The sequence below is a fragment of the Chamaea fasciata genome, unplaced genomic scaffold, assembly GCF_029207755.1.
Source record: "Chamaea fasciata isolate MVZ Bird 193981 ecotype frontalis unplaced genomic scaffold, bChaFas1.0.hap1 SCAF_31, whole genome shotgun sequence".
Lineage (NCBI taxonomy): Eukaryota > Metazoa > Chordata > Aves > Passeriformes > Sylviidae > Chamaea > Chamaea fasciata.
The window spans coordinates 1308260-1336208 of record NW_027094116.1 but is presented as its reverse complement, the minus strand read 5'-3'; the positions used below and the strand labels follow the sequence as shown (position 1 = coordinate 1336208).

The 27949-nt window shown below is 60.8% G+C and overlaps 3 protein-coding genes across 8 annotated transcripts; 1 reads left to right on the top strand and 2 right to left on the bottom strand.

The window, feature by feature from the left end:
• Positions 1-234: 234 nt before the first annotated feature.
• RHBG (Rh family B glycoprotein) lies at positions 235-5749 on the bottom strand. The gene is made up of 10 exons (XM_066206846.1): positions 5543-5749; positions 4035-4221; positions 3482-3632; positions 3194-3347; positions 2712-2878; positions 2356-2493; positions 2077-2210; positions 1775-1896; positions 1195-1268; positions 235-719 (listed from the first exon to the last, which is right to left on the bottom strand). Exons 1-10 carry the CDS (start codon positions 5721-5723, stop codon positions 654-656), a joined length of 1374 nt encoding a protein of 457 aa, XP_066062943.1. The 5' UTR covers positions 5724-5749; the 3' UTR covers positions 235-653.
• A 2058-nt stretch (positions 5750-7807) lies between these two features.
• HAPLN2 (hyaluronan and proteoglycan link protein 2) lies at positions 7808-11106 on the top strand. 2 transcript variants are annotated; one of them, XM_066206839.1, is made up of 6 exons: positions 7808-8130; positions 8317-8430; positions 8848-9104; positions 9309-9425; positions 9525-9710; positions 9838-11106. In XM_066206839.1, the coding sequence occupies exons 1-6, from the start codon at positions 8036-8038 to the stop codon at positions 10119-10121; spliced, it is 1053 nt and encodes a 350-aa protein (XP_066062936.1). In that variant the 5' UTR covers positions 7808-8035; the 3' UTR covers positions 10122-11106. The 2 variants fall into 2 exon arrangements, with proteins under 2 accessions (XP_066062936.1, XP_066062935.1); XM_066206838.1 differs by having other exon boundaries at positions 8026-8130; positions 8754-9104.
• A 163-nt stretch (positions 11107-11269) lies between these two features.
• On the bottom strand, positions 11270-26985 carry BCAN (brevican). Of its 5 annotated transcripts, none has more exons than XM_066206753.1 (15): positions 26907-26985; positions 21876-21974; positions 21364-21756; positions 21047-21221; positions 20829-20956; positions 19549-19842; positions 17952-18365; positions 17255-17374; positions 16652-17083; positions 14504-14611; positions 14162-14320; positions 12588-12670; positions 12101-12245; positions 11694-11876; positions 11270-11612 (listed from the first exon to the last, which is right to left on the bottom strand). In XM_066206753.1, exons 2-15 carry the CDS (start codon positions 21964-21966, stop codon positions 11587-11589), a joined length of 2751 nt encoding a protein of 916 aa, XP_066062850.1. In that variant the 5' UTR covers positions 21967-21974; positions 26907-26985; the 3' UTR covers positions 11270-11586. The 5 variants fall into 5 exon arrangements, with proteins under 5 accessions (XP_066062850.1, XP_066062851.1, XP_066062849.1 ...); XM_066206754.1 differs by having other exon boundaries at positions 18102-18365; XM_066206752.1 differs by having other exon boundaries at positions 16652-17374; positions 18102-18365.
• Positions 26986-27949: the final 964 nt, after the last annotated feature.

Here is a 27949-nt window from a genome sequence, read left to right as displayed (position 1 = left end):
GGTGCTGCCTGCTTGGGCTGTCCCACACTCCAGTGACTCCACCATCCTCGGGTGCGTGGGACAATCCATTAAACCCAAAAAATAGACATCAGTGTTTGGGGTGCAGGGTAAACTGGGAGGCTTTTCCTTCCTCCCTGGATGACACCTGAAGGAAACAGCCAGCAGAGCTGGGCAGGTGCCATGAGAATTCAGGGACAAATCCTGAAGCTACCAAAAAAATCCATATATTTTAATTGTTGTGTGCAAAAGTGCCTGTACAAAGTCTTTGCTGCTTTCTGTTCAGCCTCCTGTGCCCAACACAGTCATCCCTCCTCCCCCCCGCTGCCTTCCTTCAGAGAGCAGCTGATGGGGAAACTGAGGCAAGGAGCCAAGAGGGGAAGTGGCTGAGCCAAGCCTGGACACCCCAAGGTGACCCTGGGAGCAAGAGCTGTATTGCTCCCACAACAAGCACTGGGATACTGCAGCACCTCTTCACCCTGCAAAGACCTATGGACACCCAGCTGTTCCCAGAACGTTTGGGACCAGGAGCTGGCTCCCGCATGGGAACAGGTATGGCTGTCTCCAGAGCAGGGTGCTGGGAAGTTCAGGCTGCCAGAAGCCAGCTGGCACTGGCAGTGACAGACCACTGGTGGTGCAGGACCTCACCGAGGTCATTACACCAAGGTGCTGATGCCCAGCTCCTTTCCGCTTGCCCTGGGGTCACATCCTTCCTCAGCCACCTGCGCCAGAGACATGGAGAGGGGCAGAAATGGGCTCTACTCAGGGCAGATCAGGGCTAGGTGAGGGCAGGTGAAAATAGCCTCGAGTTGCACCAGGAAGGTTTAGATGGGATATTGGGGAAAATTCTTTCACTGAAAGAGTTGTCCAGCTCTGGCATAGGCTGCCCAGGGGAGTGGTAAAGTTGCCATCCCTGGAGGGATTTAACGGACTGGTGGATGTGGCCCTTTGGGACGTGGTTTAGTGGTGGCCTTGGCAGCAGTGGAACGGTTGGACCTGGTGCTTTTAGAGGGCTTTTCCAACCTAAAATGAGTCAGGGATTCTATGATCCCACGACCAGGGGTATTTACTGCAGCTCTCCTGCCCTAAATGCTGCTGCAAGAGGAGGGAGGGTACCAGGAACTGGGGGGAAATATCCAACCCCTGGTGCCGCCTGAAACCCATAAACCCCTTTTACCAACAATGCCCCAGCTTTACCTCCCAGAAGACGGTGTTTTCCATGTACTGCTCGTCTGCGGAACACCTCAGCGCCTTGGTTTTCAGGACGGCACCTGAGGACGCCGAAAGCCGGGCGAGGGCGTCTGAGAGCGGGGCGGCCGCTGCCCGGGCTTCCCCTGACATCTAGCGGCAGCGCCGGGCGAGGAGCCGGGACCCGCGGGGAGCCCAGACCCCGGCGGGGAGCCCTGACCCCGGGAGGAGCAGGGACGCGGGGGAAGCCCTGCCCCGAGGGGAGCCCCGGACACGGCGAGGAGCACGGACCCTGGGGAAGCACAGACCGGGGGGAGCACGGGCTCGGGGGAGCCCCGGCCCGAGGGGATTAAGGCCCCGTGGATAACCCCGGCCCCCCCCGGGAAAGCCGGCCCCAGGGGGAGCCCCGGCCCCGGGGGTAGTCCCGACCTCCACCGGGTTTGCACAGTGCTCAGCACCACTGAGCTCTGCCCGGCCTGCCTGATGCGGGTGCTTTTGCTTTGGGGCTGCTCCTGCCCTTTCCCCCGAAATCCATCGATTCCTCTGCCCCTCACACCCGCCATCCCGTTGCATTGGAGGCAAAACTCACCGGTGAGGCAGCCCCCGAGCATTGCAAGCAGCAGGGTGAGGGGCAGGGCACCGAGCTGGATGAGCGCTTGGTCAGTGACTGTCCGGCTGCCCTGGGCCACCAGTGGGAATACAAGCTCCAGCCTGCAAGTCAGAGAGGGGACAGGCTTTTGGGAGTTTGTTGTCACAGGCTCACGGCTCTGGGTAATGTCTTCCAAAGAGGTGCTGTAACAGGGTGAGTGGAGCAGCCCTGATCTCAGGGGCTGTGGTGGCCCCAGCTCGGTGCATCAAGTCACTGGCATGCCTGATTCTGGCTCCTCTCACCTGTCACCATAAGTGTCTGCGGTGGCCATCAGTGTCAGCAGTGTCCCCAGCAAAGCCCCCAGTATCCCAGGCAGCCCGTGGACGTTGTGAACCCCACATGTGTCCTGGATTTTCAGCCTGGAGTGTAGAACAGGCTGGGGAGAGCATAGGGAAGAGCTGGTATTGGGATTGGGGTCAATTGCCCAGGGAGGCTGTGCTGCAGTCCCATGTTTGCAGGTTTGGGAGCAGATGGTCCCCTGACCTGGGATCAGTGTCCTTGGCTGTCCCAAGGTGACTCACCGTGAAGAATCTGAAGCCAAGTGGGGAGATCAGGCCAACCAGAAACCCTGCGATGAGGGCCCCAAAGGGGGTGACCAGCATCTCCCCAGCCATACCCATCACAGCCATTCCAGCCAGGGTGGCATCCTGGATCTGAACCTGATGGAGAAGGATGTGGTATGGGGAACTGGCTCCATGGAGAGCATCAGCATGGGACTGGGAGGAGGGGGGTGTCTTCCTCAGGGATCAAATCGGTTCTTAATGAACCTAAGAAAGCCTAACAGACATCCCTTTTTGCCCTGGGTATGTTCAGGCTTACTATTCCTGTAGGACAGGATGTGGGCAGGGATGTGGGTTTGTCTCAGGAGAGGACCTACCATCCGTGGGGTGCTCTCCTCATAGAGGACAGGAGAGAGGATGAAGGTGGCAACCGTACTCGCCACCAGTGAGAAGTAGGTGTTGAGCACTGCCCAGTTCTTGGCATTGTCGTGGACAGTGGTAGTAGAGGTGAAGCTGGGCCAGAAGATCCACAGGTAGATGGTTCCTGCAGGGAATAGAACAGGCAGGTCTTGATGCTGGAGTTGATCCCTTGTGGGACAGAAACTTCTTGCAAGTGCCAAGAGATGGAAGTGGCCACAGCTTGCAGCAAGGGAGGTTCAGGTAGAACACAAGGAAAAGCCATTTCTAGGAGAGGATGGTACAGCCCCACCACAGGTCACTGGGGAGGTGGAGGACATCTGTCCTTGTTGGTTTGCAGGAATCTCCTACTCAAAGCCACAGCCTCACTATCCTCATAGTGGTGACAGCCCTTCCACTGCCACCTCGATGACTCGGGTGTTGTAGGATTCGAACGCCATACCAACCACAGCAAAGACATCCGTCTGGTGCCCCGTGTTCTGCCGCTCTTCCCTCTTCCTCCTGTTCTTGTCAGGCTGGTACAAGACCCGTGAAACCATCAAGCCAAAATAAGCACCAAAGGTGTGGACGGTCAAGGAGCGTCCACCATCGCTTACCTGGTGAGAACAGAAAAGCGCCATGCAGAAAGTGGGGATAAGGCATTTGTCCCTCCAGATGAGGCAGAACTTGACATGAGGAGCCTAAACCCCGGGCCACTCCCTTTCTGGTGGCTCCCCAGTCGGTGACTCACCCCCATGAGACTGAGCAGGATGTATTCATTGAGAGTGCACAGGGTGACTTCCAGCAGGGCCAGCAGCAGCATCTGGATGGGGTTTGCCCTGCCTAGAACAGCTCCAGTGGAGATCAGAACAGCTGCGGTGCAGAAGTCAGCACTGACCATGCTGGGAAGGAGAGGAAAGGTGTGGGACTGGACCTGGCACTGCCAGGGATGAGCACAGGGGCTGGGGAGAGCGGGGCAGGGACAGGAGCTGAGCCTGCAGCCCAGGCCCTGCATCCCACCGTTCCTGCAAGCTGAACAGGCAGAGCCTTGTGATGCTGGTGACAAAGGGATGTCTGGGCTTGAGGGAGGAGGGGGCCAGAGTGCCCCCCGCTAAATGCCTGGCTGCAGCCATGGCAGTATTGACATAGCCCTTGCTCGGGCAGTTACTCAAACAACCCAGTGGCCTGGTCCCACAAAATCCTCCTCCAAAGCAGAGCCGTGAGTTTTACAGAGGGGGGAGCCAGTGTTCCAGGGCTGGGCTGGGAGCAGCTGTCTGGGCAGCAGCAGCTCCCTCCTGCCTTACCTCTGAGCTCCCACGTAAATTTTGCCATTGAGGAAGGAGTAAAAAAACCCCTGGATCAGAACAGCCCACTGGATGGCAAAGGCTATGATGAGGATGCTGATGGCCGCATTGCTTGGCCCATAGCGGCTGAGGAATGCCACCAGGAGCCCGAAGCTGAGGAGCACTTGGATGTGGACATCCTGGAAACCTGGTGGAGAAGAGGCACAAGGATGTGTCTGGAGGTGTTGAGGACAGGCAGCCACCCTCCTACCTGCTGGTCCCCAAGGGGACGAAGACAGGACTAAGACACCCCCTACTCTAACAGGCTTTGGAGAGCTGAAGGCTCGCTCCACTTGATGTGTGTCTGGAACCATGGTGGATGATCTTCCCTGGAGATCTGTAGTGGGGAGTGCCAGTGGCAGGTAAAACCATCCCTGCCTGATGTGACCCTTTGCAGCAGCTCCTGGCCACTCCATCTGCAACTGCCCTGTCCAGATATCTCAGGACACTCACATGGTTCACCCCACAGCCCAGAAACCTCCTGGGGTGGCCAAGAGCTGTCTGCACCCACTAGACCAGCATCAAGGTGAGTCTGAGATGTCAGCACCCCTGGGATCTCACCGCTGCCCCTGAAAGCATCACAGGATGCACATGTCCCAATTCACAGGATGAGTAGAGAGGAAGGATGGGCAGGGAATTGGAATTAGTCTGGTACTATTTGGTGGCAAACCAGAGGATGGGGGGTTTGATTCTTGCTCGGGCTAAATGGCCTTTGCACCCCTTCAGCTGACAGCTGTGGCCCGGCCTCCTCCATGAGTCACTGCCTGGGTGGGGTTACGTGGGCAGGTGAAACCGGGAGAACCTGCCAGCTGCCAGCTGCCAGCTCCCTGCCCAGAGGCTCCACTCCCTCCCCTCTCTCGCCCAGGGCACTCTGAAGCTCCTCTCCCATTGACCACCTTGCCTTTGGCTCAGAAAAGCAAGGGGCAGCCCCTTATCCTGGCAGGAGTTTTGCAGTGATGACCAGCATGCAGTAGGATGCTCCAGGCAGGGCAGAACCCCAGCCCCGCGCTGGACCCTGTGGTAGAATCCAGGGAGCCAAATCCTCTGTGGGAGGAGCTCGGTGTAAATCCCCCAGCACTGCAAAACCCAGCCTGTGAGTGGGAAGCTTTGCAGACCCCCAAATGTCAGGAGCAGCTGCTGTGCTCCCTACCATGGCATGGGACGATGATCCCATGTTTTCCACTGCACACAGTGATTGCCTCTGAGCTCCACTGCTGTAACACGTGTCCTAGACCCAAATGTCCCTCTTTTAGGGCTGGCTCTGTCCAAGCATTTCAGAAATCCCTGCAGCTAGTCTCCTTTACCCTCTCTGGGATGCACCAGTACCCCAACCCTGCAGCTTGATGTTCCCTCTTTGTTTAACTCTGGAGTCTGTGACAGGTCTGCAGCCTGAACTGGGCACGGTGACATCCCATGCCATCCCCTCAGCAAAATGGCTCTTCTGCACCCACGGCCGTGGGGGTACTCACGGGGCTGCTGGAAACCCGAGTCCTGGTTTCTCCAGCTGCAGTTCTGCTGCGGGGGGCACTGGCCAGGGCTGCTCTCGGGGCTGTACCGGACAAACACGGCGAAGAGGAGGATGTTGAGGATTTGGAGGAGGAAGCACAACCCGGAGAGCCGGAGCCTCGAGGCAGCTGTGTGCTCAGGCATGTCGGGGGGGCAGCCAGGGCAGGTGACCCCCTGCAAATGGGGTGCATGAGGAGAGCCACGCTGGGACTGCAAACTCCGCCTGCCAGAGCGGCTGCCAGGTCCTGCCCTCATTTCCCGCACCTCGAACGGACTGCCGGGAGTGGGATAGCGCTGCCAACACGGAAACTCGGGGCTGGATTCCCTGGCACGCCTCCACACCTGGTGTTGCCACATCAGGTGGCTCCAGCCACTGTGCTGGGAAGTGTGTGGGCTGTGTGGGGTCAGTGTCCCACTCTGCTGGGTGCAAGAGGGGCAGAGGGAGGATTTGCAGTGGGCCAGAAGCTGTAGGAGGGGGTTGCATGATATTTCAGCCTCTGCATTGTAGAAACACGGTGTTTTGGGGGACCGGGTCAGGCAGAGGAGGTGGAGGGTGATGCACAAGTGTGGTGGGACTGACCCACTGTGGAGGTGCTGGCTCAGCAAAGTCCCACAAAGCTAGGTTCAAATTCCCTGAAGGAAAAGCGAGTGTTCAGGGGCCTTTGGGGATGAGGTTTCTTGTGGGCCCGTGAGGAGAGAAGGAGAATCTGAGCCTTGAAAAACAAGAGCAAGGAGCAGAGTCAGAGGCTCCTGACAGAGCCCACACCAGGAACTGGGGGAGCTGAGCACAAGGGATTCCTTGGTTTTCTTTGGCTTCCTCTGCTTCTGCAGAGGTGTTTGTATTGCACCAAGAGTGGGTGCAGATCCCAAAAAAGGAAGAAGAAGAGACAAGAAGCAGACAAGTAACACAGTGTGTGTTTGGGAAGTGACTTGGGTGACCCCTTTCCACAGTACTGGGCCAAACTCTGAACTCAGATAAGCAGTGGTGGGCTGGGGTCGTGCCCTGTTCCCAACGGTATGGGGAACAGTGTGAGTCACTTATGGGAGCCCCTGCAAGTGTTCTGCTTTGGGCTGTGGTTTTGTGAGGGCCAGGGACTGTAGCTGGTGCCTTCACTTGGGAAAAATGTGAGAAACACTCAGCTTGTTTGTAGTACTGCAGAGCTGGGAATCAGCATCCTCCAACCAAGAAGCCCAGAGCTGGTGCTGGGGGAGAACAGGATCTGCTTCTGCAGCCGTGGGCACAGGAAGTGTGAGGGAGGGAGATGACAGACTCTCTGAAGAGCCATGGACCCACCCGATAACCGTGGAGCGCTGCGAGGGAGGAGCTTGCAGTGCTGCTGCTCCAGTTTAGCCTCCCTCAGCCTAGGGAGAACAAAGCTTCAGGCACCTTTTGCTCATTGCAATGAGCCAAAGCTCTGACCGTTCTGAGCTGGAAGAAGGCTTCAAGTTCAGCCTGCTGGCATCAAAATTGATGCCCCTCCTTAAAAAGAGGCTGGAAGCAGTGGGGAGCAGGTGGGGGACGAGAGCCTGGGGACTTAAAATGCACCCTGATGGCCTTCTCCCCAGGGGGGGCTGTTTGCTGCGCTGTATGTGCCGTGGTGAGGCCAGGATGGTGTTGGGGACAGTCGCTGCTTGTCTTGTGATTCCTCGAGAAGGGCTTCCTCCACCCTTGGAGATGGACCCTGGGGGAGGGAGAAGTTGCAAGAGGCCAGAACACAGCTCCATTGTGTGCCTGTGTTTTGCTCCCGGCATCATCCTGGCCCGAAGTGCCGATGGGGAAGCCTCTCTGATGCCTTTTTGGAGGGCAGGATAAATCCAGTGGGACTTGAGTAGTGGGGCATCCCCCTTGCACAGCCCTCCAGGGCCTCAAGGGACGGGAACATCATCCCTTCATCAAGAACAGGGAGAGGGGAATAAAATTAACCATTGCCCTGCTGTCTGCGGGATCAGAGAGCACCATCCCAGCACTGGGGGCCAGTACTGAGGGGGGGCTTTGCCAGCCCAAGAGGCTGCTGGAGCTCGATGCAGAACCGTCATTTTCCCTGAATTCCCAAAGCTGTGGCCTGTAGATAAAGGGATGTTTGTTAGCCAGGCACACTGTGTTTTGCCGAGCAGAACAATAAAGAGAAAGACACTCACAATGGGAAATTGTGCTTCCTCCTCCCTGTGCGCTCCTCGGGGAGGTGTTGGAGGGGAAAAAAAAAAAGAGAAGAAAGTGGGAAGAGACGGTGACAGGGCAGAGAGCGAGGGCACGGCCAGCACCATGGGAGCGGGCATCAAGGGCCCGCGGGGCCACGGGGCTGCCAGGACACTGCCTGCCCCAGGACGGTGACAGGGAGGGGGCTGGCTGGGAGCACCTGCTCACCACCTCCCGTGTCCCCGTGTCACCTCTTCCCAGGAGCCGCGTGGCACAGGTCCGGCCTCCCCAGAACCCTCGGCCCCGCCATGGGGTGTTTATGACGGAGACGGGAAGCAGCAGGAGCTGGGGCAGCACGTGGGCTGGGGGCATTGGATGGGCACGGCGGCTCCCCGAAGGACATGTCTGGGGACGGTAAGAGCCCGGGGGGGTGCCAGGAAGGGGGGTTGGCACGGTCTGTGGGGTCGGTGTCCTGCAAGGGATGTCTCCTCTGCACAGTAAATGTCAGAGGGCTCCCGCAGAGCAGGGCCACATCCTACAGGCCCCACCGAAGCCGGGGTGTGTTCCACTGCATGTCCCTGACCCCTGCGCTCCCCCCAGGCACCGTCCTGCCCCCGGCTCTAAGGATGCACAGGCTGCTCCTGCTTGGCTGCCTCTGGCTCCTGGCAGCACCCCCAGCGTCCAGCATCTTCCAGCGGCCGACAGGAACCCCAGGTAGGGAGCAGGGCCTGGCAGGAGGACAGAGAGCCTGGGTAAGGATCAGGGCCTGGGGGGCAGGACATGGAGCCTGTGTAGAGAGCAGGGCCTGCAGGGTCGACCAGGCACTGCTGTTTGGAGTCGCTGCTGGAGAGGGGAAGAGATGTTGGGCAGGTCCAGCCAGGTCAGGGGCTGAGCTGTGCCTCCTGAAGGTGCAGGAGAGACTAAGAGGAGCCGGGATGGATGATAGAAACCACCGTGCTGGTGAGGGTTGAGAGGTGCTCGGGGAGGTGTCGGAGGGATGGTGGCCAGTCGGTGCTGAGGCTGCCCGGGGGCTGCAGCCCCACTGCGCCTGCAGTACCTGCTGGAGCCCCTCCACCCCACGGTGCACACGCAGCGAGGTGCCACGGCCACCCTGCCCTGCGTCCTGCGCAGCCTGCCCCACAACTACCGCGTGAAGTGGAGCAAGGTGGAGCCAACCAACTACCGGGAGAACATCATCATCATCACCAACGGGCTGTACCACAAGAACTACGGGCCGCTGAGCCCGCGGGTGCGCCTGCGGCACAGCCACCGCTACGATGCCTCGCTCACCATCACCGATGTGGCGCTGGAGGACGAGGGGCGGTACCGCTGCCAGCTCGTCAACGGGCTGGAGGATGAGAGCATCTCACTCATGCTGCACCTTGAGGGTGAGGTTGGACTACTTCCCTGGGGGATGTGGCGGGAGGGGGACCCTCAACTGGAATAGAGGTGTGTGGCTCTCTGCCTCCACCCATGTCCCCCATTGCATTGCCCTGTTCCCCAGCCTTAAATTCATCACCAAATCCCCAGGGATGTTAAGTCAAAGCTTCCTTGGGGAAAGCACGGCCCTCACCCTGTCCCTGTCCCTCCAGGCGTTGTCTTCCCTTACCAGCCCAGCAATGGGCGCTACAAATTCAACTACCATGAAGCCAAGCAAGCCTGCGAGCAGCAGGACTCCCGCCTCGCCACCTACCAGCAGCTGTACAAAGGTGAAGCATTCAAAAAAGTTCCTCTTCAGCCCAAAACCATGCCTGTCTGGGTATGGGGAGGAGGGAAATGCTGGTGCTGAGCCACCTCTTGCCCCACAGCCTGGACAGAGGGTCTGGACTGGTGCAATGCTGGCTGGATCCTTGATGGGACTGTCCACTACCCCATCATCAACTCGCGGGAGCCGTGTGGTGGCCGCCTCCTCCTGCCCGGTGTCCGGACCTATGGTGCCAGGGACAAGCAGAAGGACCGATTCGATGCTTTCTGCTTTACCTCTGCTCTTCAAGGTAGTTCTGTGTTCCCCTGTCCTTCTCACAATGCCACCAAGCCCTGCTGCCCACCAGGATTTGCAACAGGGCTGGGGTTGTCTGCAGGAAGGGTGCTCCACCTGCACTGTCCTCCTTCCATCCCCAGGCCAGGTCTACTTCATCCGGGGCCACCTGAACTTCAAGGAGGCTGGGCAAGCGTGTCGCAACCACGGGGCTGCCATTGCCAAAGTGGGACAGCTCTACTCCGCCTGGAAGTTTTCGCAGCTGGATCGCTGTGACGGGGGGTGGCTGGCAGACGGCAGCGTCCGGTACCCCATCACCATCCCCCGCGAGCGCTGCGGGGGGCTGCCCGACCCTGGTGTCCGCAGCTTCGGCTTCCCCAGCAAGGAGATGAGGACCTACGGCACCTACTGCTTCGTGGGGAAGTAAGGACACTGGGAGGAGAAGTGGGCTGAGCAGAGGGGACAGCGGTGGGACACCAGTCCTCATCACCTGGGCAGAGAGCTTGAGGTGGGGTAGGAGGGGTGGTCTCCCAGCGATTTGGGGTGGTCCAGGTGTCCTCTGGTAAAGTGATAGAGCTGGATGTGGGTTCTTGGTGCATCCCCTGATTGTGCGGGTGCCCATGTCCCAGCCTGCTGTGAGGCTTGTGGGGTGTTTGGACATACTGGAGAAGCCAGACCCACTGCTGGACCAGAAAGGGGGGTCTAATCCAGTTCCCCAGCAGATAGCACAGGCTGCCCATTCCCCAACCCTGGTGAATCCCTCGCCCCATCCTCGCTCCCCACAGCCATGAGGACGCTGGCTGATGACTCTGGATGGTGCAAGTGCAGAGGACTTGGGCTGGGCATTAACGAGTGTGACTAATGGCGTGTTGCCTTCTCAATTAATAAAGCAACAACAAACTGTATGGCAAAGGCACACGTTTGCCTGGCTCCTTCCCCTGGGACCGTTTGGCCTCTCCATTAGGGGAATTTGACAGGGACTTTCCATCCCCAGCGCCGTGTCCGGGGGTTATCTGTGTTCCGGCCACTTCAGGGTTTTATGGGTGTTGCTCTTCAGCACAGCCCAGGAGAGCTATAAAAAGCTGTGGATCTGGCACAGTGCAGGGGGAATAACATGGGGAGGTGCCCTGGCACTGGTGATGTGCTCTCCTAGTCCCATGTATGTGCTGGGAGCAGTGTCCCATCCCAAGCCCTGACTGGTACCCAGCACGGCTGGGGGCACTTTGGGTTGTGTCTCCCTGTTTCTGTGGCTCTTGGGATTGTCTCTGTGCCCACTGTTGCCATGCTCCATGCTTCAGGGCTGTATAGCCTTGCCAGTCCCACCCCTCTGCCAGGCCCCCCTAAATAACCAGGTCATCACTCTGTGCCACCTGTTTACTGGTTTTAATACCCACAGAAGCACAGAGGCTTGGGCAACACACATCCACTCCAAGGCTGCAGCAGCAGCTTCTGCCTTTCCAGGGAAGTGCAGAAGCCCCCCACACACCTCAGAATGGGTGCTGAGCTGCAGCAGAACTTGTATGTCCCCTGTCAATCCTCACCAGGGTGTCACAGGATGAAGACCCTTGGGGTAGAGGTGGGAGAAAATGGCTGGAGGTGATACAGGCACATCATTGCCATCCCCTGCCCATGGTGTCCCCCTTGATTTCAACTCTGTTGTGACTCTGGGAACAAAACTCCTGTTCTGCTACATTTTGGGTCACTGTCGGTTCCTTTCAAGGGGGTCTTTAATTATTAGGATTTCTTTGTACAGATATAAAACAAGCAAGGGGGCAGACACCCAACAGTGAGGTTTCAGGCCACGTCGAGGTCTGCGCCGGGGTCCCAGTGCCATCCCCATCCACACCGGCTCAGGGCTTGGGGATGTGGCGGCCGCTACCCCAGGAAGTCACTCAGTTGTTGGGGGGCTGAGCCAGGCCTGGGAGGACACAAGAAGCCCCAGGTGAAGGGAAAGCGCCACGGGCGGATTCTGGGGGGCGGCGGGGAGCCCGTCACTCACCAGGGCGACAGGCCAGCTGGGGCAGCTCCCATGTGCCGTCCTCCCGGCAGCGGATGACAGGCGAGCGGCGCGGGGTGAAGCCGTGCCGGCACTGGTACCGCGCGATGGAGCCGATCTCGTAGCGCTGCTTTGGTTTGCCAAAGGCGCGGGCGTTGCTGAGGGCCGGGGGGGGCCCGCACTGCACTGCGAGGGGGGGTCGGCTCATTGCAGTCAGGCGTGGAGGGCCCCCCCAGCCCGGAGCAAACCCCACAACCCGAACCCCGTAGCCCATCCAAACAGGACGAGGGGCCCGCCCACGGGTCTTGTTTCCCTGCTGTGGAGGTGGTGGGGAATTCCCTCTTTGGGGTGGTGGGGGCTGCAGCCCCAGCCCCCCAGCCTGAGGAGGGTGGGGGGGCGGCACGGCTTACCCAGCCCCATTTTGCAGGTGTAGGAGAGGTGGTAGTTGCAGGGCACGTCGCTCCACTGGCCCCCATCGTGCCACACGATGACCACGCAGTTCTCCCCGGAGAGGAAGTAGCTGTCGGGCTGCCCGGGGTGCCAGTTCTCATAGAGCTGGGGGGACAGGCGGGACGGGGTGCACGGGGCATCCCAGCACACCCCTTAGGTGTGGGGGTGGCCCTGCACCAGCACGCACCCATCTGCAGCCTCCTGGCTGTGACATCCCTGTCAGGAATGAGGTCCCACCTCCATGCCCCTTGGCATGGCCTCGGGACCCCAAACCCCAGGGTCTGGCTCCCCTGAAGATGCTCAGCCCAGGTGAGGCAAATTGCTCTTGTTTGAGAGCTTCAAAGCCCGGCCCCGGGACTGGACCCCGGGGCTGGAGAAGGATAATGAGGTGCCAGGCAGGGTGGTCTCCCCCTGCGAGGGCACACAAGGGTTGGCAGTCCCACTTACCAAGGGGCTCCCGTCAGACCACTGGAAATCCCCCTCGATGGTCCGGTCGTTCAAGCCGATCCACTGGTATTCCCTGTACTGGTCTGGGGGACATGGGGTGTGTTGGAGACAGGCACACATCCAGGTGCCACCTGTCAGGAGGGGGCTGAACGGGTGCTGGAGGCTGAGTTCAGGGAGATTTGAGACCTGGGGGTGAGTGGGAGGTGGGGATGTCCCTCGCCCTGCAGCGGGAAGGTGTCGGGAGGTTTGGGGACTAGGGGACCCCCGAAAGGGACATGGGGGACATCCTTTACACCTCACCCCCGGGGAGGCGGGACAGGGCCGGCCGGGAGAGGGCGGCAGAGCCCCGGGACCCGCCTGTCCCCGCCTGTCCCCGCCTGTCCCCGCCTGTCCCTGCAGGTCTCCGCCTGTCCCTGCAGGTCCCCACCTTGCCCCATCTGGCTCTACCAGTCTCCACCTGTCCCTCCTGGTCCCCACCCGGTTCTGCCGGTCCCCAAGTGTCCCCGCCAGTCCCTGCCTGTCCCCACCTGGCTCTGCCTGTCCACACCTGTTTCTGTAGGTCCTTGCCAGTCCCCACCTGTCCCTGCAGGTCCCCACCTGTCTGCATCAGTCCCAATCTGGCTCTGCCAGTCCCGTTTCTGGTCCGGCCAGTCCCTGTTAAGCCTTGTAGCTCCCTGCCTGTCCCTTCATGTCTTTGCATCTTCCTGTGAGGTCTCTCCCTGCCCCTTCCTCCTTCACCCTCATGTCCCTTTAGGCCTCTTTGCTCTCTGTCCTATTCCCACAGCACCCGACCTCTGTTCTGCCTCCCTCTGCCTCCTCCCCATCCCTCCAAGGCTGATTTCAGGCAGGTTATGGCTTTGCCTTCAAATTTACTTGCACACATCCAACCCTCTGCTGGTCTGTCCACCCATCACTGGATCAGGGAGTTTTGTTGGAAAAGGCCTGCAAGATCATCAAGTGCAACCATTCCCCCACAGCCAAGAGCAGAACTGTCCTCAAGTGCCACATCCACAAAGTCTCTTAAATCCCTTCAGCAATGGGGACTCTCTTGGGCAGCCTGTCCCAGTGCCTGGCCACCGTCTCCATGAAGGAATTTCCCAATATCCAACCTAAACTTCTCTTAGTGCAACTTGAGACCACTTCTTCTGGTCCTGTCCTTTTTTCCTTGGGAGCAGAGCCTGACCCCCAAGGGACTCCACCGTCCTGTTAGGGAGTTGTAGAGACTGAGGAGATCCCCCCTGAGCCTCCCTTTCTTCAGGCTGAGGCCCTCCCCCAGCTCTCTCAGGTGCTCCTGGTGCTCCAGCCCCTTTCTCCAGCTCTGTTCCCTTCTCTGGACATATTCCAGCCCCTCAATGTCTTTCTTGTTGTGAGCAGCCCAGGGCTGAACCTGTCTGCTGCCGTGTCTCTCCATGTACCCATCCCTCTTCCCGCAAGTCTGTCCATGTGTCCATTCACCCACTCACCGGTGCTGCAGGGCTGGGCTCTACTGTGGCTCTTTGCTACTTGGTTAAAACTTGCAGCCCAGCACCGAGGGTCCCTGGGCAGAGGTGGAGGGATGCAGCATTGTCACATACCATTGATGAAGTCCTGCTCTTCGGGGGTCAGGATGGTGGCCAGGTGCCCCCCATAGTGCCTGCACTGAGTCTCCGCATCCTCCCAGCTCCTCCGAGTGGAGAAGTGCTTGTAGCAGGCTCCCTGGAAGCTGTCCCAGCCCGGGCTGCACCTCCACAGTGCTGAGCCACGCCAGGGAGCGAGAGGGGAGAGAGGAGAGGGTCAGGGTGATGGAGCCCAACTCACCCCAAACCCCTGATTTCCCCACATTTCTGTCTCCTGGGCCACTGGTTCAGCAGCTGAGACAGCAACAGGAGCTGGGTAGGGACAATCCAGTGCGGCCGTGCTGGGACCCAGGGACTCACTTCTTTCACAGCTGCTGCCTCCATAGCCAGGCAGGCACAAGCAGATGAGGTGGGCGCCTTCCTCCACACAGGTCCCTCCGTTCAGGCAGGGGTTGGGGACACAGCCACCTGCAAGGCACACGCAGCCGTCCTCACTGCAGAGCTCAGGGACCTCCTCAGTGCCCAGCAGTGCCAGAGCCTCATCCCTGCAGTGTCCCACAGCCACCAGGTCTCTGAGCTGGCTCCTGAGGCCACCATCTCTAGGGCAGGTGAAGATCTTGGGTGCACCGTGATGTGCCCAGAGCCATCCCACCCTTCCCTTCCTCCACTGATGTGAACAGCTCAGTGACCCCGGCCCAGAGCTGGCCAGACCTGGGGTTTCAGCCTCCCCCTAGAGCACAGAGATGAGAGCTGGATGCTCTTATCTCCCCATCACTGGGCTCATTGTCATGCCAGCTCCCGGCCCACCCCCTCTTCCCAGGGCCAGCTTCTGCTTTTCCCTGGAGTGACGCAGCAATTGTGTTTTGGGAGAGGAGCATGCAGACGGTAAACTTTTTGGCACATCCCGGCCACGTGTCCTCGGCCTGGCAGCAAGGTGACTGCACGCCTGTCCCCCTAGTGTCACCTCCAGCCTGGCCAAGGTTGATAACTCAGCCGGCACCTTCCCCACGAGCCCGTTACGGTCATTAATGCACCCAGAGCACATCGTGTGCTCCCAGCCCAGCTCAAGAGCGTGATGAAGGGCTGCTGCCAGCGCTGGCCGAGCGGAGACTCAAAGTCCTTGACCCACTCCAGCCTAATGGTGCCTCATTTTATGGTACTCAGCTCGGTGGAGACGTGACAAGGGTGATGCTGCCACCCTCACCCACCCCCAGGGAGTGTCACCTCCCCTCGAGGTGCTGGCGGCTCACTTGGGATGTACGGTTCATCCCCAGCAGACCGAGGCATGGAACAGGATGAGATATTGAGGGCCCTAATGTCACATGGCTGGCTCTTCCTGAGCATCTCTCCTGCCAAGGCAAAAGCAGCCATCCGGCAGGGTCTGGCCACCCTCCACAAAGCCTCCTTCGTGCCATGGGACTGGGCAGGGCACTGCCAGACCAAGGGGACAGGGACCCCACATGGTTCCCTCTACTGCAGATTCCCTTGCAGGGAGTAGGATGGGGCAGACGTGGCAGAGGCTGCAGGATGGGCATCAGAGCTGGGATCATGATGGTGGGGCTGGTGGGTGACACCCACCCACAGCAGGTCATGTTCCCTCCACTCACCCATCTCAGCCCCCATGTGGGGAGACCAGGCCTCAGGGGGCTGGGGGATGTGGTCCACAGGGTGATTTCAGGGTGCTTGGCCACTCAGAGCTGCACAAGGCAGGGTGGTCTTGGTGGGATTCTGCACCCCATGACCCCTCAGTGTCTCCCATGTCTCCCCGTACTCATGACATGCAGCATCCAGCCTTCACTCCCAGGGCAGTGCAGGGTCAGTCCCAGGGGGGCCACATGGGAGGTGCAAAGCAGCCATACCCCTCCCAGACCTCAGCGGTGTGCCATCCACCCCATTCCCCGGGACTCGCAGGGCCGGGATCGGGGGATTAGTTCGTCAGTGGGGGAGGCGCATGGGCAGCAGGCGCAAGGACGAAGGGAAGAGCTCGCCGAGATGCTTGTTCTACAAAGCTTTTAATTCCCTTTATTAGTACCACGGTTAGTCGGAGCAGGGACTGGGGCCGCCTTATGCTTATTGGACTTTTTCATGGAAACAGTCATTAAAACACTTCACAGAAGTAGAAGAGATTTAAGTGCATGCAGAGATCAGACCAATTTGTTTGACAAATATGTGCTTCTCCAGACCTGTAACCTTCCCTTACCCAGCTGAGGAGGAGAGAGAGAGAGAGGAGACATGGACAGAGACAGACAGAGGGAAGCACAACGTGAAGGAAAGGTGTTGGCTATCTCTAGTGCCAGAGAGCAGCCAGGAGGGCTGCCCCGAGGGCAAGGGTGGCACGACAGGGACCACGGGCCGGGCAGGCGCCCGCCCCGACGCTGGCCCGCTCGGTGGGCAGAGCGGGCAGGGGCACAGCCGTGCTGGGGGCTGGGTCCCCCAATGGGGTCCCCGCCAGGACCACCCCAGAGGTGTCAGTACGGGGAGAGGTGAGGCCATCCCTGCGGGTCCCACCTGCTTCTCCAGGAACGGCTGCAAGGAAACCCTCCACGGTTGCAATGGAGGGAGCAGGTTGCTCTTCCTCCTCCTCCTCCTCCTCCTCTTCCTCGGAAGCTGCAGCAGGCATCCCGCGGTCAGCGCCCGGCGGTCGCGGCGCAGCCTCCTCTCCTCCAAGGGCCGGTGCGCCGCTGCTGCCGGGCAGCTCTGCGTGCCACGGTGTCACTGCAGGGACAGTGCTCCCGTCCCCCGGCACCGCCGGCGAGGGGAGCCACACGGCTCCCGACTGCTCCTCTCCCTCCTCCTGCGAGGGCGCAGGAGGCAGCGGGGACGCCCGAGGGCTTTCTACCACGTCTCCGGAGAGCTCGGCATCTTCGGCGGCAGAAAGCGGGGTGCTCGCCCCGCCGGACTTGTGCCCGCGGCGCGGGGTCCCACCAGGTTCTCGGCTCTCTGTCGAGGTGGCAGAAGCGGCACTGGTCGGCGGTGTCGTACGGTGCCCAGGTGCCCCGGGGCTGGCAGGGTGGACTGGCCGCCCCAAGGCGTCCCGCGGACGGTCGGGGCGCTGTGTAGGGGCGACGGGGCTGGGCGGCCGAGGAAAGCCCTCAGGAGGCTCCGTGTCACCTGCTGGGGCAGCGGTAGGTCCCTCTGGCTCCATGGGCTGGCTGGGGTCTTGCCCTCTGCCCGGGCTCTCCGCCGATGTGCTGCCAGGGCCTCTGCCCTGCGCTGCTCCCTGTTCCTCCTCTGCAAAGGGCAAGGCAGAAAGGCAGTGAGAGGCCGGCTCCGGGAGCCAGCCAGACCATGGGGCTGCGGGCACCAGCATCGCCTGCCAGTACTGCCAATCTTGCTCGCACAAAGGTGTGCAGGGAGATGGAAGTGGCCCCGAGCCCGTGTGACACTGTCCCCTCTGAACCGGCACGGTTGACTGGAGCTCTGGCCCGGCCACTGCCAAGCCCAGCCCCGGCTTTCCTGCAGTGGGGGCCATGCTCAGGCCCTCACTTCTGCACCTCGCCTCGTGTCCCTCCAGCTGCCAGCTCCCTTCTCCAGTTCCTTGTGCTGCTAAACCCTGGTCCAGCACAGACCCTGCATGCTGGACTCCAGCCGAGGGACACACAGATGTCCCCATGCCACTGCACAGCCCTACACCAAGACACTGGTGCACCGGCCATGGGTGCTGCCTCCACAGGAAGGATGGGGACAGCTGGGGTGACCCAGGCACCCTCATGTGCCTCTGACCTCTACTTGCGACCCTGGCACCTCCATTCTGTGGCTGCTCTCTGTGTCCCAGCCCTGGAACCTCCACAGCAGCTGCTCGACCTACCAGTGTGGGACAGTCCGCGTCTCACTGTCCCTGTCCCCCCATTCTCCTCCGCAGGGGATGGGCTGCCCAGCTTAGCACCACAGCTAAGTGGGACACCTGCCTCGGGGATGGCCAGGGCTGTGGGAAAAGGGGAGGCAGAGGTGGGGTGACCTGAGGACACGGAGGTAGCTAGTGGGGGGTGCCGGGCCCCTGGCCCCAGTGCGTCTTCAGGGGACTGGCTCGACTTTCCCAGATCAGTGTCCTCAAAGAAAGGGACGGCGTAAATAGCCCCTCGCGACTCAATCTCCACTTGCGCTCTGGGCAGCTGCAGCTCCTCCAGCTTTTCTGCCACTGTGACAATCTCCTGGAGGAGATTCTCCTCGGGCTCTTGGGCTTGGTATTTTCCTGCAGCCTCAGGGAAAGAGTTTGTCCCTTCTGTGGGCAGAAAGAAAGTGGGATATTACTGCCCTGTCCTGGCTTCACAGCAGTCAGAGATGACCTCACCCCAGAGCAGGCCTGGAGCCTTGGCACCCCAGAAGGGATCCAGCTCTCCCCCTTCCCCTTCTAAACAGAGTCAGCATGGGGGAGGATCAGGCCCTCCCAGGTTCTGGCAGAGCTGGCAGAGCCAACTGCCCCAGTAGGAGCTGCGGGCCTCAGCAGCACATGGTGGGGCCAGATCCTAAACCCTGCATTCCCCTCCCTCAGGGGATCCTTCTCTACACCCCCATCCCCACCCCGGGAAGGGCAGACATGCATGGGGAGTTAGTGGGTTACAGGGGTTGTGGAATCATGGGACGGGTCCATCCTGCCTAACCCATGGCTTTCCCTGCTGAGAGATGGCGAAACTGAGGCACGGAGATGTACAGCATCCCCACACTGTGAGCCCCCATGGCCCTGAGTGGATACACGGAGCTGTGGGATCAGGCAGGAGTGGAGGGACAGCTCTTCTTCCTTCTGTGCCCCTTATCCCTGCCAGCCTCCATCCTGCCTCATCGCTCACAGGCAGTGTCTTGCCGCTGCCCACAGGTCTCCTTCCTGCCCACTGAAGGCGGTATTGCCCCAAAGCAGCCTGGCAGGCTGTGTCCCACAGCCCCAGGGACCCAGGAGTGCTCCCCAGGCCAGCAGCCCTGGGGGATGAACCCTCCTGGAGCCGTGCCCACGGAGCTCACGCAGACCGATGGTGCCATGCAGGGTGTCCCTGTTCTGTCACAATAAAGTGGCACAAAGTACAGAGGACATGCAGGGCGTCCCTACTCTGCCACAGCATGCACTGTTGGGACCATGCAGAGCATCCCTGCTCTATTGAGAGGTGTCAGCATGCAGTGTCAGGACCATGCAGGTTATGCCTCCCCTATCACGGTCTATCAGCATGCAAGGCATTCCTAACCCAGCACAGCAGGCTCAGACGGTACCAAACATCCCTGCTCTGCCCCGACAGCGCAGCGCCAGCACAGAGAACATACAGTGATCCCGACACAAACCCAGCCCTGCAGCACACCCCAGCTCTGCTGCACCCAGCGCACACGCTGGGGACATGCACCTCCGCCCAGAGGCTTCCCAAGGCCTCCCACTGGTCCCCGCTTGGGAGCATCTGCAGGCCAGGGCTGCCCCTCTTTACCTCGGAAGCAGTACGCATCGTATCTGCTCTGGGCATCGGGGAATCCCGTCTGGTTGCGGAAGAGGAAGATGGTTTTGACGCCCGGCAGAGCCCCACCGCAGCGCTCCCGGGGAGTGACGATGGGGTAGCGGACGCTGCCGTCAGCCAGCCAGCCGGGGCTGCAGGCGTCCAGCCCCGCATTCCAGGCTGCGTAGAGCTGCCCCGGGCTCGCCAGCTCCGCGCCCAGTGCTCGGCAGCGCTGCGCCGCCTCCTCCAGCGTGAACCTCTCTGGGGCCGTCTCCAAAAAGATCTCCCCTGAGAAGAGAGGAAGGAGACGGGTGTCAGAGCTGGGGAGTGGGGCATGGGCTTCGGGAGCCCCCTCACCTCCTCCACTCTCTGCATGACCCCAGAGCTGGCATGGAGATGGAGACTCCAGCGTGTGGAGGCACACCTTCCTGGAGGAGGCCTGCCTTCCTGAGTGCTTCCCTGCCTTCCTGCCTGCATCCCTGCCTGCTTCCCTGCCTCACTGCACATGCACAGAAAGCCACAGCGCAGGCACGGCTGGAGCTCTCACGCCATATGGGATTGATTCCTGCCCTTGCAAACAGACCTGCGACTTTGAAGCACCCGTGAACGGGACTGCAGAGGAGCAGGTCCACACCCTGCACTGAGCAATTCATGTGTGGGATATTTCTAAGGAGACCTGCAAACCCAGCAACCACCGTAGTGAGTCTTCACGCTGAGGAGGGCTGAGGACCACTGCCCCAAGGTATAGCACGTATCAACCCCCACGACTGCACCTGTCTCCCTGTCCCAAGGCATCGTCCCCTGCACACAAGGGACATGTCCTTCATCCCTGCCACCTGCCTGGCACCACCCAACTGACCCCACAGCAGTGGCCACCACCAGTGGATAGCCCCATCAGAACCCAAAGGAGGGACCAGCCACCCCCATGCACATGCAGCCGGGCAGGATCTGCAGCTCTGCGTCTCAGGCAAAACACGGCACACGCACCAACCAAACCCCAAACCACCTAACACAGTGTACTGCTGGTCAGGGGCAGATCACTGTGGGCACACCCCAGTCCGAGCACTGCCTGCTGCAAGGGAGAGGGCCCCACACCCCACCAAACTGAACCAGGAATGCTCTAGGAAGCAACACAGCAAGTCCCCACAACCGAGGGACAGCTCCTGCAGCTCAGGGCAGCTTTTTCACTTGGGTTTACAACAGGTTACAGGGGCAAGTTAGTGTGGGAGCAAAAGCAGAGGAGGGCAAGAGGTGACTGGCAACACCACGGGCACCTGGGAGGTCCTCAGCGTAGCAGTACACATCGTACATATCCTCTGGGTCCACCACTCCATAGTTCCTCACCCCAGGGAAGCCATTCATGTCTCCGTAGCAGGCCTCACGGGGTGTCTGGATGGGGTACCTGAGGCAGGAAAGCACAGGGGAGGGCCGGTGACTCATAGGGGAATGACTGAGGCCATGGGCACAATGCCTGGGCAGCTGTGGTGCCCACCTGACGGTCTGGTCGGCGATCCAGCCGGCGTCACACTGCTCGTAGCCCCCCAGGTAGGCAGCGTAGAGCTGCTCGGGGGTGGCGATGCTGGCGCCGATGCGGGCACAAGCTTCCTGCGCCTCGGCAAAGGTGTAGGCATAGCGCATGGAGCCCTCCCGGTAGTGAAACACCACCCCTGCGGGCAGACATGGGAATGGGCAAGAGGCTTCACAGCAGCCCCCACCCACATGGGTGCAGATGCACCCAGGGGAGCACTTGCTGACCCAGGACAGGGCCCCAACCTGCCCCAAATCCCGCCACGCTCCACCTTGAAGTACCTTTGACTTTGACATCGAGGATGTCGTGGCCGTCCTCGATGCCATGCTGCACATCACAGCGGTAGATCCCCGAGTCGTTGGGGCGCAGCTCGGTGAGCAGGAGAGAGGCGTTGGTGTAGCGCTGGTGAAAGATGGGCAGGGAGGCGCGTAGCCGATAGTCCTCGCTCACCTTCACCCTGTCCCCCCGAGCTACCAAGATCTCCACCTCCCTGCCCTCAGAGATGAAGGTCCACTTGACCCGGGGGGTTCCCAGGACTGCCCGGCGGCCACCTGTGCCAGCGGTGGGCTGGGGGCCAAGGTAGGTGATGAGGCAGGGGATGGTGATGTCGCCTGCCAGCACAGCGTCGAGGGCTGGGTGGCGTGGGATGGAGACCTGCAGAGCCTTGAGGTCCTCTGGGTGGGAGAAGAGAGGATCCATGAGCAGGATTGGTGTGAGGGCCCCCTGAGACCCCCACTACAGGGCGCCAACGGGGCAGAGAGTTACACAAATGTGGCTGATGATGCCAAGTTACCTGAGCCATCTCCGGGGCCAAACACCTCTGGGACCACTGTGGGGACAAACACCCAGAGCAGCAGCAGCAGCAACGGGAGGGCTGGGGCCATGCTCTGCCCTACAAGAGGGGAGCAAAAACCACCAACTGTGCTTAGAATCCACGAAAGCACCAAAAATCTCCCATTCCTGCATGAGGAGAAGTGGCTGGTGAGATCCCCCAGCCCATGTGTGTGGGGGATGGAGTGATGCATGCAGCACTGGGGCACAGAGGGAGAGGTCAGCTCTGGCATGGCTGCAGGGTAACCTGGACCCTTGGACAGTGAAGAGGAGAGGGAAGGGAAGGAAATATGCCCTGGTTCACAAGAGGAAGAGGACAACATGAGCAACCAGGACCATTGGCTAGGAGCCACTGGGTGCCATCCAGCCCCTCTGACCTTTCCCGGGAGCTGGGTCCCCTGGGGACAGCAGAGTCCAGCCTGGCCCGGAGTGCACAGATGGTCTCAGCCCAAGCGCTGGCTGCAGTGGGCAGGGAGGCGATGCCAGCACCAGGGCCATGTGCCCACAGTGCCACCGTGAGAAACCTCAGGAAGGGTTTGGTCAGAAAACCTCAGGGGGTGTTTGGTCAGGAAAGAGGTGGTGAGGGAGGCAAGGGAGCAAGCAGGGCACACACTTGTGCTCATGCTGCTGCACACGTGCAGATGTGCACACGCATGTGCGTGCACTTGTGCACGTGTGCACTGCCAGGGGTGGCTTGTGGAGAGAGCTGAGGTCAGCGAGCGGCCGGAGGGGACAGCCCAGAGCACACAAAGCACAGGGCAGAGGGGGAGGGAAGGAGCAGGACGGCTTCTTTGCCATTCAGCTCACGCTGGAGGCTCCCCGCGCACGGGCTGGGAAAACCAAGGCTGACCAAAGCAGCCATTATGTCCCAGGCCTCTCTCAGGCTGCCTGGCACAAAGGGCTCTCACCGGTGGGCTGGGGACCAGCACTGAAAGGAGAACCCAGTGGCCAGCACTGCCATCACCGGCCCCCAGCCCTCTCCAGGGAGCAACATGGGGGGTGACGGGCATGTCATGGGGGGGCTCCGGCTACCCTTGCCGTCTGGCTGCTCTTGCAGCCATCCAGAGAGGACACTGATAGTGGCAATGTGGGGAAATGTCCCTGCTGGATGCACTGCTCCAATACTCCCTCACCCCTCTGCAGAGGCTCCTTGGGGAGCTGCAGACTCCTCAGCCTCCCGTGCCAGGGATGCATCATGCCATTGCCTAGGAACAGAGCACCCTGAGACTTGGAGCAGCTTTGTAATTTATGAGCTCTTTGAGCTGTATTGATTTCAGCAGCCACAGAAGCCGCTTAGGCAGCCCCATGTCCAGTCGCTGGCTGCCAGGGACAACCTGACAGGATGCTGTCCTGGTCACCTGTGTCCTTCTTCAAGCAGTGTTCCCAGAGGGTGCCCAGGGGACCACTGCTCCAGAGAGAGGGTGTGAATACAGCCCTGGGCACCAAACACTGTGCACGCACACTCCAGCACCAACTACCACGGATGTACAGCCCCTGGAGTGAACATGTAAGGGAACATGTATGAACATGGCTTCATACAACCCTGGCACTATGCACCATGGATGCAGAGCCCCTGGCAGCACATGCCATGAACATCCAGCCCCTGGCAGCACACACCATGGATGCACAGTCCCTGGAACCACGGACATACAACCTTGGCAGCACACACCATGTACATTCCCTGGCACCACACATCGTGGGTGTATAGCCCACAGCACAAGGCGCTATCCATGCATAACTCCTATCACAAAACTCGGTGGACTTAAAGACCCTGGCACCACACCCTGTGGACATCGACCATCCTGTGCAGATCACAAATGTCCCCTTCCCAGCAGGAGCAGCCAAAGTTTGATTGCCCAGAACCTGGCCAGTGGTGCCAGGGCCAAGCCAGGGGATTTCTGTGCTCCGGACGGATATTTTGAATGCAGCCCCATGGTTCTGGACCAAGGGACAAAACCCTCCTGTGCGGCAACCATGGCCAGGCTCCAGCACGGGGGCTGGTGCCACCCCCTGGGCAGTCAAGCGAGGAAGGCTTTTGTCACAGGCACCTTTTCTTCTCATCCCTAAGGCGCCATGGTGGCGCGGACAGCAGCCCTGGAGAGGAAATCCAAGTGATAAAACTCCACAGGAATTGGGCAAGCTGGAGTGTCTGCTTTCCTCCTGTGCCCATCCCTGACTGGACCTGTGTGCTGGCACTGGGAATGGGATGTGGAAAGGGTTAAACCCAGTTTCACCGTGCCCGTGGGTGATGGCATGAGGTCCTGGAGTCCCATGATGACCAGAGACTCTCAGACGTCAAGTTTGGGGTTTGGGGTTGGATTTTTACATTGGATATTTTTCCCATTTTCCACGAATGGAAAATCTTTCAACCCACAAGTTATGAGGGAAAAGTTAGGAGCAGAACTAGGGAGGGGCAGCCAAAAAAGATTGAATGGTTATAATGGCAGCAACTTGTGAGGCTCGGTTGTCCCAGAGACCTCAGAGCTCGAGTTGCCGGGATCAGACAGACACACAGGCACGCACGCACGTGGCAGGGCCAGCTAACCTCCATTTCTGTGGGACACCAGGTGGAAAATGGAACTGAAGTCTATTTTGGGACAGGACTGATCTTTCTTTCTCCCCTGAGCTTGGCCCTGCTTTCAGAGCTGACTCCCTGAACACGGGACCTGCAGGATCTGGGGCTGCAGCACCTGGTCCTGGGCTCAGTGCAGGAGATGCTGCGAGTGGATGCCCGGGAGGGGGGTGTCCCTTTTCATCTCCGGAGAGGGGTTTTCTTCTCTGGCCCCTCGTCCCCTCCACGTGATGGTTGCTCATCCCGGCTCCCAAGGTGCCCTGCCAGCCCGCAGCGAGCTGGAGGAGGGGGAAGCAGAGCGGTGGCTTTCCAGGGATGCTCAGCTGCAGAATGAGTCAGCAGCCGCCGGCACAGCCTGGCCCCGCTCCAGCCCCATCGCCACCAGCAAAGGGCTCCGGACACACCGGACGGAGACGGACCCGCAGCCCCGGCCACGGCCGCGGTTCGCACGTGGCGGCGCCGTGTCCGTTCCCCCCGGAGCTGCAAACTGGCGCTGCGTCCAGGATCCGTCCCCCCCGCCGCGGGCGGGTGGGGTGCGGCCATCGGAGGGGTCCCCGGGGAGGGGCCGTGCCAGGCACATGCCAGCTCAGGGATGCGCGGGGAGCGCCCGGCAGCCTCTTGGCAGCGGCTGCTGGCACAGCTTAAAAGGCCGGAAGCAGGTGGGGAGAAGGGGGAGTCCCTCCAGCTGCCAGAACCCCTCGCCCCCCTCCCCCGACAGGGAGAAAGGGACTCCTTGTTGCAGGGGGGTCCGAGAGAACACAGGGAGGGTCCCTGGGGAAGATGTAGTCCCGCATGAAGGTGCTGGGGGGGGGGGGGGGGGGCCGGGGCAGACCCCGCAGGAGCCGCCGGGGACACATAAGCACGTGTACCCCGGGGTAAGTGTGTCACACGCACACGTGAAAGGTTTGCGCACCCATCCCCGCCTTCCCCGGCTCTGGGGCTCTGGTGGGGAAACTGAGGCACGAGGTGGAACAGTAGTGTGGGAGCATGGGGGTCCTTGATTTCAGCACTGCAGCTCAGCTGGGACCCAGCCCCGCTGCAGCTCACCAGCAAACTCGCATCTCCCCCCTCCCAGCACAAAATCACCCAAACTCCCAGTTTCCACAGCCTAAAGCCATCCCCTGAAAAGCAGCCCTAAAATATCCTGCTCACCCTCTCCCTGCCATGCCTGAGCCCAGAAGCTGGAAAAGGCTCCAGGCTGTGGCAGAGGGAGATTTCTCCCACCCTCCGGGCAGCCAAAAGGAAGAGCAACAGGTTCTGGGTCGGGCTGAGATAGGAGAAGTCGGCGTGACAGGAGCAGCGGTCCGTGGCAGGGCTGCTCAAGGGCAGCCCCTTCATCCTGGGGACAAAATGCTCCGGCTGCGGGAGGGGAAGGGAACTGCAGTAAAATTCCCTCTCCCCGAGACACCCCACGGTGGATCTGGGGTTCACACTGGGGCTGAGGGGTTGGAAAAAGCCATGAAAATCCTGAAAAATTTACCCTGACCTCTCCTGCCGCCCCCCACTGGGATACCAGCAGAGGATGGGGACAGAGCCGAGAGAGCTGGGGGAGGACAAGGAGAGCCGGCGGTGCCCTAGAGCCATCCCAAACCTTGGGCTCGGCCCGAGTCCCCCTGGGACCGGGTAGCTTTGCCCCTGAGCCCAGCCCATCCCCACGGGGAGCAGCGACACGACTGGACAGGAGTGGGGGGGAGCCGGATCCCTGCCCAGCTCCGTGCCTCAGTTTCCCTTTCCACTGCTACCCTAACTGCCGGCCGCCTTGGGGCAAGGACCCGGCCAGAGACTCCGCAGGACAGACGGGGAGAAATCCCCCCTGACGGAACACACCAGCCCATCCTGGATCCCTGGCCCCTCTCCCAAAACGAGGGTCCTGTGGGAGCAGCTGCTGGAACAGCCCGGAAAATGCCCCTTCTCCCCAGCACCTTGAAGCCCCGCTGCTGGAGGGGCTGCGGACGGGCTGGGCTCCAGGCTGCAGCAGCCGGGAGGCACCAAAAAGTCCTTTCTCCTTCCAACTTCGCAAGAGCCCCCCCAGCCCCCGCTCTGCCTCCGGCGCTGCGGAGCCGCTACAAGCTGCTCCTTTTAGAAGAAACTTGCAGGGCGATGCTGTGCTTCGGAGGGTCGGTGACAAGGACAAACCTCCCCGAAGCGGCACCCTGGGGTCCCGCAGCTCCGAGCATCCCCCGCTGCAGGGCAGGAGGATGCCCTATGCCCCCCGCACCTGCATCCCGCGGGGAAAAGCACCAGGAAACCTCTCGGCATCCCCACGCCGGCTCAAGTCTCGTCTCACTTTCTGCCCGTGCGGAGGTGAAACGCGATATTGAAATGAAAAGCGCAGTACGGCAGCGCCACGGGGACACCGCAGCGCCCGGGGCACCTCCGGCACCGGGCCACCGCCGGCCCCACGCGCTCCCCGCACCCCACCTTGCTCCGTGCGCGGCGGCAGCCCCGCGGCGGGGGCCCCTCTGTGCAGCGGGGGGAACGGCAGCGCGGGCGGGGGGTCCCCTGGCCCGGGGTCCCGGCGTGGGGCTGAGCTGCGGCTCCTCCGGGGCAGCGCGGGCAGCGGGCGGCAGCAGGTTGGCAGGACGGCTGGGAAGGAGCTGCACCAGGCATAAGTGCAGGCACCGAGAAAAGAGGCTTCTGTGTGTGTGTCCGTGTCCTCCACTCTTCTTTCTTTTTTTTTTTTTTTCTTTCTCCCTTCCCCTTTCCCTCCTCCTTTTATATTTATTCCTTCCCCTAATTAAGAAGGGGAAAAAAAAAAAAAAGATATTACCGTGTTGGCAGGCTCCTTGTCCCTCCCCGTCCCTCCCTCCTGGCAGCTGGCAAACCCCGCACGAGAGGAGGATGCTCAGCCTGGGCACGGTGTTAACCCAATGCAGCGGAAGTGGGGGAGCAGCTGACGCCGGCTGCCCTGGACCCCGCCAAAGAATGGGGGGGGTCTCCCCACCACAGACCCCGCCATGGCACGGGAATGCCCTTGGAATGGTTATTCCTTGTACTTGGCAGCTTCAGCTGGACGGGGCGGGGGCCACGGGCGGGGGTGCCGGTAGCCAGCAGAGGCTTTGTCATGCAAAAGCCCGTTTGCTGCGAGGTCGAGGTGGGTGGAGGCACGGCCCGTCGGCTGAAGGAACCCAGGGGCTTTGCCAGCCCTGAAAAGGTGCTGGGAGCAGCCAGACCCGACCTCCCAGGACAGCGCGCACAGCCAAGTTTGGTCCGGCCGAGAGATGCCGTGCCTCAGTTTACCCACCTGCATCTGCGTCAGGGTTAGGATTAATTATGCATCTTTAGGCTGGAATGCTTGTTCCTGGAGGAATATGTGGGGACCTGGGCACTCAGTGAGGTCTGGGGGGCAGCTGGGACGCCTCATTTGGAGACTCAAGCCCCTTGGCAGAATAACAGCACCCCAGAGCTGGCATCGGGGATTTTTTTAACCAGATCTCGCTCAAACTTTCCCTGGCACGGAGCAT

Bases quoted from the DNA above. Each gene is read 5' to 3' on its own strand.
- RHBG (XM_066206846.1), bottom strand. From the start codon at position 5,723: ATGCCTGAGCACACAGCTGCCTCGAGGCTCCGGCTCTCCGGGTTGTGC. The intron at 2,211-2,355 runs GTGAGTCACCTT...TGCTCTCCCCAG, and splicing joins TTGGCTTCAGATTCTTCACG to CCTGTTCTACACTCCAGGCT. The intron at 1,269-1,774 runs GTGAGTTTTGCC...CGGCGTCCTCAG, and splicing joins GCTCGGGGGCTGCCTCACCG to GTGCCGTCCTGAAAACCAAG.
- HAPLN2 (XM_066206838.1), top strand. The intron at 9,426-9,524 runs GTGAAGCATTCA...CTTGCCCCACAG, and splicing joins CTACCAGCAGCTGTACAAAG to CCTGGACAGAGGGTCTGGAC. The intron at 9,711-9,837 runs GTAGTTCTGTGT...TTCCATCCCCAG, and splicing joins CTTTACCTCTGCTCTTCAAG to GCCAGGTCTACTTCATCCGG.
- BCAN (XM_066206752.1), bottom strand. From the start codon at position 21,966: ATGGCCCCAGCCCTCCCGTTGCTGCTGCTGCTGCTCTGGGTGTTTGTC. The intron at 19,843-20,828 runs GTGCCCGTGGTG...CTCTCTTCTCAG, and splicing joins CTACGCTGAGGACCTCCCAG to GGGAGATCTTTTTGGAGACG. The intron at 11,877-12,100 runs GTAAGCCGTGCC...CCCCCCTCGCAG, and splicing joins CACCTGCAAAATGGGGCTGG to TGCAGTGCGGGCCCCCCCCG.